Genomic DNA, 16,473 nt, shown 5'->3' on the forward strand with positions numbered 1-16,473 from the left:
GCCTGATATCTAAAAACAAACCTGAGATTTATGTATACACAGTAATTCATGGAGTAACAAACATGCAAATAGGCCTAACCCGTACATCAGTGGAGCAGCAACACATCACAGCAGCAATGGAAGGAAACTTGTCATGGTTACATCTAGAGGGACTAGGCTGTGGGTCCTCCTCTAACTTCGGCTTCTTCTTCAAGCAGGCGTTGAGATTTGACTGCCTTTCTTAAGTTTCCTCTCATGAACGAATTGTTGGTAGTAGGAAATCATGTTGCGGATACCTCTATCCTTATTGCTTCATTCCCAGTCAGGGTTATTATTGATGAACTGGTCCATGAGTTGTGTGATCATGGTGATGCTAGTGCTGAGGAATTTTGACGTGAGGTTTCTTGCTGGGGTTTCCTCTTCACTAGAGATACCTCTGCTTTACAGGTTATTGCGCTGTTTAAATCTATCAAACCCGATAGTTATGAATGCTGGTTACAAATGTTACTCATGTATCTTCTTTTTCTTGAATATGATTGAAGACTTATCTTGCCTTTTCCATTATTATCAGCTGGCTTAGGGACATGTTTCATTGTGTTTGGTCATCCACCCATACATTTAATCTATTTTCCTTTTCTCAAGCAAATGACTCCTTGAACGAGTCACCTCTGTTGATGATAACTTTGAGGTAGTTGTTGCAGGAGCTTTTATCTTGTCTGCATTTTTTATATTTGATCTGATTATTGATGTAGCCAATTTCAAAGAGGCGCTAACATCAATCTGATGCTCACCAGCTTCCAACTGTCATATCACTTGCAGTTTCACATCCATGCTAATGCTTTTCCAAGCCACCTTAGGTGTACTACCCTCACTGGAAATTGTTGGCCATTATGGTTGAAAAGAAATGGAAGAAATTGGCATGGGAGCAAGAGCGTTTACACACTCAGGGGTTGTATGTGATTGGCTATGAGTGGCTCACAGTGTATGTAAAGCACTCTCATTGGCTGGTTGAATGATTACCGTAATGGTGGCGATTCTTGAGAAGTTTTAAATGTTGTTTAGAGTAATTTTTTTTCATTTAAAAAAATTTCAATAAAGAATTGAATAACAGCGTTGTAACGAATCCGTGCTATGTGGGGTAGTGTTATGTGGGGTTTGAGTGTACTTAGAATCTCTTGGAATTCTCTTTTACCTTATCTGCTAATACTATCTTATGTTCTTTGCTCCCCTTGTGTAGTCCTGCATTTCTCATACTCAATAAATATCTGAAATATTAGCTTACCAAATGTTGTCAAAAATCAAGCATGTCAAATATTCCATTAGATTGCTTCCGTAGATAGAAAGATCAGATTTAATAGGTTTCTATGGAAAATGCAGCCATCACTCTATTTAAATCTATTCAAAGTGTTGGTTAGCAATAAAAATATCAGAAGCATGCCCAGCAGTACCAACTCTCAAATAGCAAGTCCTTAAATGATAAACATTAGGTTTAATACACTTAGGTCAACCTTCTGCATATCTGCCGACCAATTATATGAAAATACTTTGGAATAATGTACATTATTAGTACAATTCACAAACTGCAAGAACAACATGCAGAATTTCTCAAATTGGTAAATTCAGTGTTTATAGCTGATTAAAAAGCATCAGATTTTCTGAAGTGCAAATCCAATGTTTAGATACAATGATAGAAAAAAGCATAATACTGCAAACTTTCTAACAGTAGAATAGAATAGATAGCATTTTCACCTGCCATCTAAAACCTTGGCATTATCACCAAGTTCAAACATGGTTACATTCTTTTCTGCCCAAGGTGTTTATTTGCCGCAGTGAGGTTGCAAGTACTTAATGCACTATTCAATCAGTCATCCAATTGTACGTTTGTACAGGATAGCAAGCACATGCATAAACTCAATGAGATTATGTCAGATTCATCCTAATATTTTGTGTAGTTGTTGTGTGAAATTAGAGCCATTTCAAAAATATTGTAATCTTGACTAGATTTTTAGCACTCACCTATCTGCAACAATACTGGTGCTACCAAGGCAGTTTCCATTGCATAACAGAACTCCCTGCCAAACATCACTGCACCATGCATGACCCACAATTTGATGGGAATATGGTCAATGGATCCCTCACTAACTGTTTCATCACCATTCTCCTCGACCTCCTTCTTTTTCAACTTTGTGAGCAATTCTTGTGCTTGTATAGGTCCTGTATCATCATTCTGTGGTGCCATTGCTGCCATAAAAAATAAATTTGCTTTTTGAAAAAACTTGCTTCCTGCCGTTTCCGTGTGCTTCAGTTGTAGGTTTAATACTTCTCTTCCACCATTTCCTTCAAAAATATTCTTAAAACCATACACCAGATGAAGACTTTTTGGTAGAAGCTTTGGATTATGGCTTGTTTATTGTCTATTAAAAATCCATATTAATTGCCATTCAGTTAATACTAGTTTCATTATAGAGGAGTTTCTGCAGTGTAGAGATGAGGCAGTGATGCAAAGAGGTAGTTCTCTGTTGCTCCCCATCGAGCGACTGTTCTGAAACAAAAAAGAAATAAATCTTAGAGCCATTTAGTATAGCTAGAAGTTACTTGGCAATGTTGCGCATGATCTAAAAATTCTTTAATGGCGCATTAGAAAAACTGGAAGTACTAGATCTCAAATATTAAGTTATCATAAGTTTCACAAATTATAACTCAATGTCAGCAAGTGAAAATTTGATTACAACTTCAAAGTAAAATATAAAGCAGCAGAGTTGACCAAAGACTTGACATTATCATTGCCTAATTTGTACTCCAGCAAATGTGTGCAAAGTGTTATTGGAATCGGAGTTACAGTGAAAAGTTTGTCTTGCATATGGTTCATACAGATTCTATCATTTACACAATGCACTGAGGTAGTGTAATGTAAAACAATAACAATGCAGAATAAAGAGCAGCATCTACAGAAAAAGTGCAGGTAGACAAAGGTACAAGATCATGAGTAGAATGGGGTCAAGAGATCATCTCATGTTCATTCAATAGTCTTATTCAGTAATAAGGAGTTCAAAGTAAACTTATTATCATCAGTATATATGTTACCAAATACAACCCTGAGATTCATCTTCTTGTAGGCATAGTCAAGAAATCCAATAAACATAGTAGAATTAATGAAAGACCACATCAACAGCATTGACAACCAGTGAGCAAAAGACAACACTCTGTACAAATACAAAAAGAAAAAGGAAATAATAACAATAAATAAATAGCGAACATGACATGAAGAGTCTTTGAAAGTGACCCTACAGGTTGTGAGAATAGACCTATGATGAGGCAAGTGAAGTTATCCCCTCTGGTTCAGGAGTCTGATGGCTGATGGTGTAATAACTGTTCCTAAACCTGGCGGTGCGAATCCTGAGGCTCCTGTACCATCTTCCTGATGGTAGCAGCAAGAAAAAAGCATGAGCTGGGTGGTGGGGTCCCTGATGATGGATACTGCTTTTCTGTGACAATGTTATATGTCAATGGTGGGGATGGCTTTACTCATGATGAACTGGATCGTGTCAACTACTTTTTTTTAAAAAAAGGATTTTCTGTTCAAGAGCATTGCTGTTTCCATACCAGCTGTGATGCAGCCAGTCAATATACTATCTGCTGTACATCTATAGAAGTTTACCAAAGTTTTAGGTGTCATGCCAAATCTTTGCAAACTCCTAAGTAGAGGCACTGCATGCTTTCTTTGAAAATGCACTTATGTGCTATTCAATAGTACTACCTCCCTGTATGGATCATTCCAATGCAGTACTGGAAAGAAATTCTAAATCAACAGCAATTCAAAGTATCAGAGCTTTCAGCAAATATCAACAGAAAATACTGAAGCATTAGACAGTCAGCCAACATCCAAATTGTTATAGCATCTTTCTTACAGACTGCTTTATAGAAAGAATTTTCTAAACTTATATTAGGCTGTTTAATGCCTAGCAGGTCACCTAATCTCACCATTCACCGCTCATCCAGCACTGGAAAAACAAATTCTCCCCAAATGCTTTGGCCCCAAGGCTCCAGTACTTCCTCAGACACAGTCACTCTTTTTTAAACGAGCCTCTATCCATGTTCAGTTTCTGTCCTAATACCTCCCAACATCGACACACACCAACTGGTAATACAGATGCGACTTCATGCAGATTCAGTAGAATTGTCTTTTTCCACAATCATTTAGTCATGTTATTCATCAAAACTTTAAATTGGCAGCATAATACTAAAATTCAGTGAGCACACAAGTGACTGACATTACCCACCAAGTCAGAAAATTGTCCTAAAAACATTGTCAAAAAACACTTGTCATATTCCACTCCTCCCACCTCCTCCACAGGTTTTGTACAAACCGTCAGATAGGCTAATTCAATTGCCATTCCTGGAAGTGAATGCCACAGACTTAAACACAAAAGATCCTATCTAATTTGTGCTTTAAATGTTGTGCTAGATAGCTTTTAAGCTTACTGCAGCTTAGAAAGTAACCTTAGAGGTTCAGCAGTTGTCATGATAAATACTGAATACCATGTCTGTAAATGCAGCTGCATTAACCTTTCACTTGCTGACTTCATTCCTTTCAATTTTTCAGGCCATTAACCTATTTCTAGTAACCCACACTAGCAATATTGGCCATTTTATATTAATGATGGGACAGCTCTAAGAATGCAAACTTTTAAGAGTGACTGCTGAATTCACTTCCTTTCATTGCCAATTTACAACTAACCAGTTAAGCCATTACAGCACTACCAATACAACTAATACTCAGCTCTGAAAACATTCTACAGTCAAGTGATTTACGTCAGAATACACATGCAACCAAAAAGTTCAGAGCAAGTGGATGAAGAAGATAGGTTAAGTTACATCCAATGGAGCACTTTAAAGTGTTTTTACTTTTGCAACCAAAAAAGAGAGGAATAAAACAGTGAGAAACATTAATTGCTGTTCTCCACAGATGTTGTTAACTGCCAAAATATAATATTTTGACATTAGAAAGCACTGTTTAATGTATGATATCTGCTTTGTTCCTTAAATTTTGTGTATTGCAGTGCTGACAACATTTTCAAGAACTTCAGTGAATGTAAAGCAACCTGCTTTTCACACGCTGTGCTCGGTATTTGTGGATGGGGAATTAAAATGATGGGTCACCCATGCAGACTAAAGACATTATGCAGAAGTCACCTAATCAGTGCTTGGTTTCACCAATGTAGAAGCCACTATATGGTGCCGGTCGCAATAAGCAAACGATTCCCGAATGTATCAGTATAAGGGGTGAAGGAAAACGGAATACTTTTCTTCATGAGCTGAAGCACAGAATCCAAGAGCAGGGGCATAAAACATTCGTTGGGCTATAGCTACAGTTCTGTGTATAATTCTAGATGCTACACCACAGAAAGGATGTGAATTCACCAGAAAGGATACAAAGGAGATTCATCACAATGAGTCCTGATGAACGGTCTCGGCCCGAAATGTCGACTGTTCACCCTTTTCCATAGATGCTGCCTGGCCCACTGAGTTCTTCCAACATTCTGTGTGTGTTGCTTCATCACATTGTTGGCCTAATTCTGCCACAAGGGGAAACAAAAGGCTGGGTTTGCTTCCTTCAAACACAGGAAACAGAGGTTTTGGGGTGGGAGGGTGCTGGTGAATGGAGAACTTGGAGGCATACAAAATAGGCAGAGAAGGTATACAACAGGAACATTTCCAGAAAGCAAATCACAGCTACCTATAAAAGCCAGGACAGTTATAAGGCAGGGAAGAGGTTTAGAGAAGATCCAAGAACTTCCCCTACCCCCCCAGGGAAAATTAGAATCTGGAATAGACTACCCAAATTGAGTGGTGGAGGCACACAGTTTAGAATCTGGATGAATACTGAATTGACAAGACAGAAAGCTGGTAAATGGGATTAGTACATAAAGATACATCATTGGCCTGGACATGGTTGGCCAGAAGGTTTGCTCTGGCCTCTGTAGCTCTACATATAAAAGTACCAAGTGCACCTTTCTCAATGGATAAAGGCAGCAGCTTAAAGGACCACAGCATAGGAAATAAAAAAATCAATCTCAACATACTGGAAGTGCACGCAGGACAAATAGTTATCTGTGGAAAACGAGAATGTTTTATTTCCAGGACTTATTCATTGAAGCCAGTTTTGACAAAGGATCCTGAACATAAAAGATTAACTACTTTTCTTTCCAGACACTGTCCGCTCAATTGAGTATTGCTTGAAAAGATGCTGCAAAATGGACTTGTTTCACTCAATTAGCAATGATGTGATCTCTGTACAATAAGGCAATTGTGGGGAAAGGGGTGATCTGGCCAGGCCTGGAAAATGGATACAGGACTGATCACTCGTATGGGTGGGAACAAGCTCGTTTCAATTATCACTGGAGTGAGCTGCATGACAGTCAAAGTACAGGTAAAGTGAATTTATGGTTAAAAGTAAAAGCTGCAAGACGGAATAGAAGCACACTAGGATGCATTGCCCTAAGTTTTTAACTAAGTTCAAAGTATGCACAACTTTATACAACCACAAACAAGAAAAAATCTGGAGATTCTAGAAATCCAAGCAACACACACACACATAAGATACTGGAGGAACTCAGCAGGCCAGGCAGCATCTATGGAAAAGAGTATGATTGATGTTTCAGGCTGAGACCCTTCATCAGGACTAGAGAGAGAAAAAAAAAATGAAGAGTCAGAGTTAGAAGGTGGAGGAGGAGGGGAGGAAGAAACAAGATGATAGGTGAGGGGTGAAGTAAAGAGCTGGGAAGTTGATTGGTGAAAGATACAGGGCTGGAGAAGGGGGCATCTGATAGGAGAGGACAGAGGCCATGGAAGAAAGAGAGAAGACAACAGAGGGAGATGAACGGCAGGTAAGGAGATAAGGTAAGAGAGGGAATGGGAATGAGAAATGATGAAGGAGGGGTGGGGTGGTCATTACCGGAAGTTCGAGAAATTGACATTCATGCCATCAGACTGGAGGCTACCTAGACAGAATATAATGTGTTGCTTCTCCAACCTGAGTGTGGCCTCAGTGACAGTAGAGGAGGCCATAGGCTGACATGTCGGTATGGAAATGAGAAGTAGGTCCCACTTTTTCTGGTAGAAGAGGTGCAGGTGCTCGGCGAAACGATCCATCAATCCATGTCAGGTCTCACCGATATACAGGAGGCCACACTGGAGCACTAGATACAGTAGATGACCCCAACACACTTCAGGTGAAGTGTTACCTCACCTGAAAGGACTGTTTAGGGCCCTGAATGGTAGTGAGGGGCAGGTGCAGGTGCAGTATTTGTTCCATTTACAAGGATAAGTGCCAGGAGGGATGAATGAACAAGGGAGTTGCGTAGGGAGCGAACCCTGCAAAAGCAGGAAGTGGGGGGGGGGGGGGGGGAGGGAAAGATGTGCTTTTCCCCTTCTCGCATTACTTGCACTTGCCCATCACTGCTCTGCCCCTCCTCTTTTTTTCTTCTGTCCTCTCCTATCAGATTTTCCCCTTCTCCAGCCCTGTACCTCTTTCACCAATCAACTTCACAGCTCTTTACTTCACCCATCACCTTGTCTTTCTTCCTCCCCTCCCCCCTTCTAACCCTGATTCACCTTTTTTTCCTCCAGTTCCGATGAGTTCTTCCAGCATTGTGTGTGTGTAACTTTATACAATCTTGAGTTTTATCTCCTTACAGGCAGCCACAAAACAAAGAAACCCAATGAAAACAAAAGACCAAGCACCCAATGTGCAGAGAGAAAAAAAAACAAAGTGTGAATAATAAAAGTAAATGAAGTGTATTCAGAACTGAAGTTCACAGAAGTGAGTCCACAACCTCAGTTCAGCTCTGCCTCATCAAATTGCCTCCAAGTCTGCTCTACATTGGTTTATTTCCAGTTTTATCCCAGTCAAATTCAGACTAAATTATCCACGGAAAGCCACTAACCTCACATTCCCTGGATAAGAATGCTATTTTACTGCTTCAACTATCCACCCTCCCAAAATTAAAGTTCTCCATGCAAATGTCAATCTTTGTATTAATTGCAAACTTTTTTATCACATTGTTTTTAAGCCTAATTTATTCAGGGATACAATAAGCAACAAGAGATCGAGTACCAAGCTTTGTCTAACCCCACTGGCTTAACTTTTCCAGATAAAAACTCAACCACAATTCACTACTTCCCTGCCCCTCCAAGCCAAGTTTGCATGTCAATTGACACTCTGAGGTCTTGTACTACCTTCCTTTTTGACAAGGCTGCCATGCTAAAACCTTGTACTTTGTACCTTTTAGTAAATCTTTTGCCATTAAATGTATTGCCTTATCCACCCTCCCCCGTCTGACTGAATTATGGTGAAATGACCTCGAGCTAAGTCAAAGTCAACATTAATCTATCCCTAAGTATTTATAGCAGCCACCGGAATGACAAACTATGTAACAATAATAGGATCAACAGCTACAAACTTCATTTTAGAGTATCCAATTTAGCAATATTACTCCAACTTGTAGTGATAAATCAGTTCAACCACAATCAAGACAAACAAGGCTGAAGCTTACAGTGGCAAGTAAAAACTTAATCCAAAGAAAGCAAAGGGACAGGCATATATGGAAATAGAAAAATCTATAAAATCTAAAATAGAAAAAGAAACCTGAGGTGGCTCATAAGTAAAACCCAATGGGGTGACCAGCCTAGGACCCTAGTTCATATGGTTAACATGTTAGTCCAAGGCCTCCTCTAATGCTACAATGAGGCCATTCAGGAGAGAGAAGCAACACCTCATTTTGTCTGGGCAGCCTCCAACCTGATGGCATAAATTTCTATTTTTCTAACTTCTGGTAATTTCTCTCACCCATCCCTTTTCTTATTTCATTCCCCTTTCTGGCTCCCATTTTATCCCTTCTCATCTCCTCACCTGCCCATCACTTCCCTCTGGTACCCTTCCTCCTATGGTTCACTCTATCAGGTTCCTCATTCAGTCCTTTTACTTCTACCCATCACCTCCATCTACTCAATTATTCCCCCTCCTCCACCCACCTATCTTGCCCCTTGAATTCCTTTGGCATTTTGTGTTTGTTCCTCTGGATTTTCAGCATCTGCAAAATCTCTCGTGGTTTAAGTACTAGTAACCCAGAGCCATGGTCTAATGATCAAGAGACAACTTCAACTGAGGAATTAAACAGAGTAAGCTTTCATTAATAGTGACTGAAACTGCTGGATGGTTCGTAAAAACAAGTCTTAAAAGGACACCTTAAAGAAATTTACAGCAGTAGGATTCATTGATCCAACAATACTTCCCATTCACTTTCCAAACCACAGTAATGACTCAAAAGTGTTTTAAGTGGCATTGAAGATTATTCCTGTTCTGCTTCGGTGTAAATAATGTAACTGGAGGAAGCTGTCCAAGTACAAACTAGGCAACTTTTTAAAGTAACTGGAGAGATGCTATCTGAAAAACAAGATAAACATTCTGTCCAAGTGTCCTCATGAATTTAACAGTAATGTTCAAACAATGCTGGAAAGATGTCCTTCAAAGAGAAAGAAGGACAAATCCATACTTGATAATCAGTATTCATTTTACAAGAAACAGACTCAAAACATGTCTTTTTATACAAATGCAAAAGACACAAATCTGGAATAAAAACCTTCCAGATCAGCAAAGCCATCTGAAATATTGCTATACCTTTACTCATCAACTATCCTGAATAGTCTGCTTCCAGCTTTTCTTATTTCAATGTCCTGAATCTAGTGTCAATTATGCACCTGAGACACAGAGAAGTTAACAATTAGAAGATACAAATAATGGGCTCCCACAGCGTATTTTGTTTTAAAACGGTCCATTGATTGAAATGGGGAAAGCCAAGAAACAGACCCAATGTAAATGAATATGCATCCAAATGAGGATGAGTTTATATTACCTCAACATTGTTACCTACATCTATAGATGACATTGTAGAGAAACAGGTACACTTACATCAATCGATGGTGCAGTATGTGCACAAATTATCCTGTCACTTAAATGATTTATATACAGTGTCAAGCTTTTTTGTGGCTGCTCTCAAAAAGGGCACAATAAAAATTCAATGATTCTTTGCTCACGGGTACAAAAATAATGGTCAAGTTACTACTGTAATATTTAGGGATATAGACCATTAAACTAGTCTTCGGTTTAAATTCCATATTGAATACAGAGGAAGGCAACTTAAACTAATTAAATAAATCTGGAAGGTGAACAAAACAGCAATTATGGCATGGTAACCATAAAATGTTGTGCAGCACTACCATCATGTTAAATGTGAAAACTCAAAACCAGCTATTATTGAAGCAGTATGGACTAGCAGCAGAAATGTGTGCCACCACTATCTAGAGCAAGGGTTCCCAACCTTTTTTATGCCATGGTTGAATACTATTAAGCAAGGGGGCTGTGGACCAGATTGGGAATACACTAAGTGGATAGATACAATTATTGAAAATGACTAGATCATCACAGTAGTTAGGGGGAAAAAAAAACTTCTGGCATCATAAAGATGCAAGTTAATACTCTGGATTAGAATTATTAGTACATCAGTACAGAGAATGATTAATACATTCATTTAATTCATATATTCAAGGTTTCTCAGAATCTCAACACTTAATGTATGCAAAACATTCGCTGGAATTTTATAGGACCTAGTTGGACAATGTCCAAAAGCTAAGTCACTTTAAACCAGAGAGAAAAAATGTACTGATATCCGCAACTCCGCCCCTCCCAGAAAGTGCAGTGAATGCAATTTTTTTTTTGTAAGAGATACCAAACCAAGATCTGAACTGCAAGGATTCAAGTAAACGTTAGACTTCATGGGTGAAACCTGTGGGGATAGATAATCCCGATCAAAGTTTATTCTTCAATCCTGCGCGAAAAAAAACCCCAAGATATCCAGTCAATCTGTTATTGCTTAGTTTCTGGAATGATGCTCTGAAGCTATCAGATAGAATTCTTGAATCTAACTATCTTCAAGTGCTTCACTATGAACTGTCCCCTGTCAAATAACCTTCACTCTGACAACAGTAGTGTTCAGGTCCGTCTGCAACTGCATTATGAAGCAGTTCAAGTCACGTGCAGCATTACATAGACAACATTCATGCTTGGGTTGCTAAGTGAGTAGGAATATTTATGCTATAAAGGCTACAGAGTGATTGTCCATCTCCGGGAAGTCCAACTATCACTTCTTGACATTCAAAATTGCCAATATCCCAACAGGATATTGAAAGTCATCACAGACCAGCTTCTTAAATACTGGTCACAAGTATAGACAATGTTTAGTTTCTAAGGTCTTTACAATCTAGCAGCCAGGAAGTTGCATTTTCATACAAAGGATTGAAATATTTTTCAGGAAATTCATGCCATTTCTCAATGTAGAAAATAAAATATCGGAGATTAGCATATTTTATACTTTTATTAATGGTTGTACAAATGTAATCCCAAATTATATCTGCAGAAATAACTCAAAGATTGATATCTAAATCTTGGATATTTTACAATTTAAATCATTGATCTTATTTTAATGTCTAGAAAGAATTGTCTGTTCATCTATTCATCTGCTCTGTTTATAATGGCTTTAAGATTTGTGCAAGCCAATTCGATTTCAAAAGCTGTGAAACAATAGCTGCAAGGCATGTTTACAGTCAGTTCTAAAAAGCATCCTTGAAAACATTAGTTGCACGAAACAACTCTCCCACAGAGTCCCCAAAACACATCTCCACACATCTAGTAGCATAGATTTGCGGGCTCAAGAGTTTGGGAATCTTTGCTAAACCAATCATGCAGGCAATAAAAACAATGATATGTTCAAGTAATAAAGCAAATTTTTGGTGTCTATTAATTGATTAAATCACAGAAAATTCATTGTCAATGTATGCACTGAATTAATAAGCTGGTAAGAACTAAATCAGTGAAAACCTAACTGCAAGTTACAAGCAAGCTATTCAGTAAATTTATAAAACATGTTGTAAAATATTTTGTGTTTAGCTATTGTAACAGTGTCACTGTTAGCACTTGGGGAGCCTGAGTTCAGAATTCAATCCTAGCACCCTCTGTGAGGAGTTTGTATGGCCTCCCCATGGAATGTATGGGTTTCCTCCAGGTGCTCCGGTTTCCTCCCACAGGTTAGTAGGTTAATTGGTCTTTGTAAATTGTCCCGTGATGAGGCCAAGGTTACAGCGTAGCTCCAAGGGCTGGAAGGCCTGTTCCATGCTGTACCTCAAAACTAAAATGCAATACAAGCAAGATAATAGCAGTATATCATTAAATGCATCTCCAGCTGAAATGTAATGTGTCATCATCCACAGTGGCACTGAAGGCTTGCATATCTGTCCCTAGTGGTTCTGCATTGCACTGGAAAAACAAAATACTCAGGATAACAAGTCAAATTTCCTACTCTCTATCTGGTCTTACACCCTAAACAGGTGATTTATTCTGTCTTTGAACTCCCACATAACAATTTCAACTATGCAAATTGAATGCAGATAAGAAATGCTGACAGCATTATTCTATTCTTGTTGGATTGCTAAAATTAGATTATCTAATCTAATCTGAATGGATGCTTAAAAATCTTGACCATACTCAAACTTGCAAACAAACCCATAAAGCTTTACTTCTCCAGCATTTGACATCCATTTAAATATCCATTAAATCAGCGGTCCCCAACCTTTTTTTGCACCACGGACTGGCCGACCGGGGTGGGGGGGGGGGGGGTGGAGGAGTGTTCAAGTAGAGTTAAACTCACCTCAACATGTCTTTTACAGTTAGAGTTGCCAATTTTCTCACTCGGAAATAAGGGACAAAAGTAGCAGTCAAATCCCAGGACGCTTTACCCAATGAAAGACTACTATGACCATGAAGCCTTGCGCGGGCACCTGTGTGCGCATGCGCGTACGTGCTGATTTTTTCCCTCACAAATTGGTTTTGCCTTCATCTTCCCGACTATACTTTATAGTCGCCAAACAATTAGTACTAGAACGTACAATCATCACAGCGATACTTGATTCTGCTCTTCCCACTCCCTGGATTACAAATATTAAATATTAAAAATAGTAAAAATTAGTAAATATTAAAAAATTAAATTATAAATCATAAACAGAAAATAGAAAAATGGAAAGTAAGGTAGTGCAAAAAAAACCGAGAGGCAGGTCCGGATATTTGGAGGGCACGGCCCAGATCCAGATCAGGAGCCGTTCAGCAGTCTTATCACAGTTGGAAAGAAGCTGTTCCCAAATCTGGCCGTACGAGTCTTCAAGCTCCTGAGCCTTCTCACGGAGGGAAGAGGGATGAAAAGTGTGCTGGCTGGGTGGGTCGGGTCCTTGATTATCCTGGCAGCACTGCTCTGACAGCGTGCGGTGTAAAGTGAGTCCACAGACGGAAGATTGGTTTGTGTGATGTGCTGCGCCGTGTTCACGATCTTCTGCAGCTTCTTTCGGTCTTGGACAGGACAACTTCCATACCAGGTTGTGATGCACCCTAGAAGAATGCTTTCTACGGTGCATCTATAAAAATTAGTGAGCGTTTTAGGGGACAGGCCAAATTTCTATACTGTACATACATTATTTCTGCTTTATATAGGCTGTGTATTTATCATATCATTCCTGCTTTTACTATATGTTAGTGTATTTATTTTTGGTTTTATGTGTGATTTGGTAGTTTATTTTTTAGGTCTGGGAATGCTCAAAAATTTTTCCCATATAAATTAATGGCAATTGCTTCTTCTCTTCACGCCATTTCGGCACAAAAGGTTTCATAGGAACGCTCTACCTTAGCGGGGGATATATGGGACAAACCAATTTAGCCCAATTTACGGGATGTCCCGGCAAATACGGGACAGTTAGCAACCCCATGTTCAAGTTCAACAGTGCATGCCAGGGAATGAGGAAAGGTGCAGCTGACTCATATCGTTTCCTCGCGGCCTGGTAGCACATGCTTTGCGGCCCGGTGGTTGGGGACTGCTGCATTAAATGGAATCTACTGCCCTCTGTCCTCACTACAAAGCTCTTCTCTAACCATGAAATCCATCTTTCTCCCCTTAATTTTCTGATTCTAAATCATTTTTTGCAATTCAGTTAAAAACACAATATCCTTGTTTCAGACCCCATGTCCATATCAGCTCCAAGGCCACTTCATGGCACTGAAATTTGACTCTGTTTGATACCCATTACCTTACAATTCAACTGATTACACCAAAATAAAACGAGAAAAGCTCTCCTCAATTGTCAAATGAAACTAAGCAGGGACTCAACACGAAATATTGATACTCCTTTCCTCAATGTTGCTCAGCCTGCTAAATTTTCCACACTGTTATTATTTGCTTTAAATCACTCAAAACTCAGTTGCCCATGTCATAACTAAAGGTTTCATTAACCCATTACTGTTGAATTTTGATCTACATAGATCTCATCCTGACACAATCAGAAATCTGATAATTTTCACCAGCTCCTACATTCTCAAAGTACTCTTGCATCTTAGATCTCAAACAGTTGATTTAATTTGCCTTAGCAGTTTATAGTATCTTCAGCTCCAAAAGCAAAAGATAAATCTTTTGCCTAATCTTTTGCCCCTTTCATCCTTCAAAGTACTCCACAAATGTACCCTTTCTAATCTTTTAGTCACATCCCTTCATTCCCTGTCTTCTCATGCCTCTTAAACATGGCTATCATGTTAGTCTTCACCACTTCTGGCAGGATGTTCCAAAACCTACTCAGCTTTAAAAACTGGTTCCACAAACTTTATCGTTTCCCCTCAATTCAAAGTCATACAATTTTATACACTTTTGTAAGGTTGCCCCTTAATCTCTGGTGCATTAACTTTTCCTTGTGATCAATACTTAATCCAGACAATGCACCTGGAGAACTCTCTTGCATCCTTACCAAAGCCTCCACATCCTTCCCGTAATGCAGTGATCAGAACTGTACGGTGCTGTAAATATGTCCCAACCAAAGAAAATTTTACATCTGCAATATGACTTTCCAACTTTTATATTTAACACCTTGACCAATGAAGCCAAACATGCCATATGCCTTTAATACTATTGTTTTGCCATTTACAGGAACTCTGAACATGTACTCAAAGATCCTATTTACTGTATACTTTCCTCTTACATTTAACTTCAAGGTATAACACCTCACACTTATCTGAATTAAAACCACCTGTCAATTTCCTGCTAGTTTCCAACTGGTCTATATCCTGTGGAATTCTTCAACAATCTTCCTTACCATCCCCAACACACTATCCTCTGCAAATGTACGAATAAGCCCACCCACATTTTCACTCCAAACACTGGTCTCAGCACCAATTCCTATGGAACACCACTGGTCACATAGACCCAGCCAGAATAAAACGTCTGACTACCCAGTCTTCTAAGACCAAACCAATTTTGAACCTATTCTACCAACACTCCATGAGCCCATGCACCTTTATGACAATTATCCAGAACACAAGGAATCTTGTCTAAAATTTTGCTAAAGTTCACATTTACAACATCCACTGCCCTGCCCTCAATCACTTGGTCACTTCCTCACGATTGAGACAGGACCTTCCCTGCACAGTGTAATCTATTTCTAATGGATCCATGCTTTTTGTATTCTGCATGGAGGTCGGTGACCAATGGTGTTCCGCAGGAAACTTTTCTGGGACCCCTCCTCTGTGATTTTTATAAGTGACCTGGATGAAGAAGTGGAAGGGTGGGTTAATAAGTTTGCTGATGACACAAAGGTTGGAGGTGTTGTGGATAGTCTGGAGTGTTGTCAGTGGTTACAGTGGGACACTGACAGAATGCAGAACTGGGCTGAGAAGGGCAGATGGACTTCAACCCAGGTAAGTGTGAAGTTGGTCATTTTGGTAGGTCCAATTTGAAGACAGAATATAATATAAATGGTAAGACTCTTAGCAGTGTGGATGATCTGAGATCTTGGGGTCCGTGTCGATAGGACACTCAAAGCCGCTGCACAGGTTGACAGTGTTGTTAAGGCAAATGGTGTGTTGGCATTCAACAAACATGGGAAAGAGTTCAAGATCCATGAGGTAATGTTACAGCTATACAAGACTTTGGTCAGACCCCACTTGGAGTACTGTGTTCAGTTCTGGTCACTTCACGACAGGAAGGATGTGGACAATATTGAGAGAGAACAGAGGAGATTTACTAGGATGTTGCCTGGTTTGAAAGGCTTACCTTATGAGAATAGGTTGAGTGCACTCGGCCTTTCTCCTTGGAGTGACGGAGAATGAGGTGACCTGATAGAGGTCTATAGGAGGATGACAGACAGTGATTGAGTGTCTTTTTCCCAGGGCTGAAATGGATAACACAATGGGGCATAGTTTTAAGGTGCTTGGAGATAGGTATAGAGGGGATGTGAAGGGCACTTTTTCTTCCCCCCCCGCACAGCAAGTGGTGGGTGGGTGCGTGGAATGCACTGCTGGCGGCAGTGATGGAAGCAGATACAATAGGGTCTTTTAAGAGCCTCTTAGATAGC

At 39.5% G+C, this 16,473-nt stretch overlaps 1 protein-coding gene across 4 annotated transcripts in view; it reads right to left on the bottom strand.

Moving 5' to 3' along the window:
• The window catches only part of LOC140198411 (solute carrier family 45 member 4-like), a 71,776-nt gene that overhangs the window by 39,699 nt on the left and 15,604 nt on the right, over positions 1–16,473 (bottom strand). For 2 of the 4 annotated variants that reach the window (XM_072259511.1, XM_072259523.1), the window contains exon 2: positions 1,996–2,516. In XM_072259511.1, coding sequence (XP_072115612.1) covers positions 1,996–2,227 — 232 coding nt within the window. In that variant the 5' untranslated portion in view covers positions 2,228–2,516. Of the gene's footprint in view, positions 1–1,995; positions 2,522–16,473 lie in introns of all 4 variants that reach the window. The other 2 variants (XM_072259504.1, XM_072259519.1) reach the window with 1 other exon arrangement.

Source organism: Mobula birostris, chromosome 1 (genome assembly GCF_030028105.1).
Source record: "Mobula birostris isolate sMobBir1 chromosome 1, sMobBir1.hap1, whole genome shotgun sequence".
Classification (NCBI taxonomy): domain Eukaryota; kingdom Metazoa; phylum Chordata; class Chondrichthyes; order Myliobatiformes; family Myliobatidae; genus Mobula; species Mobula birostris.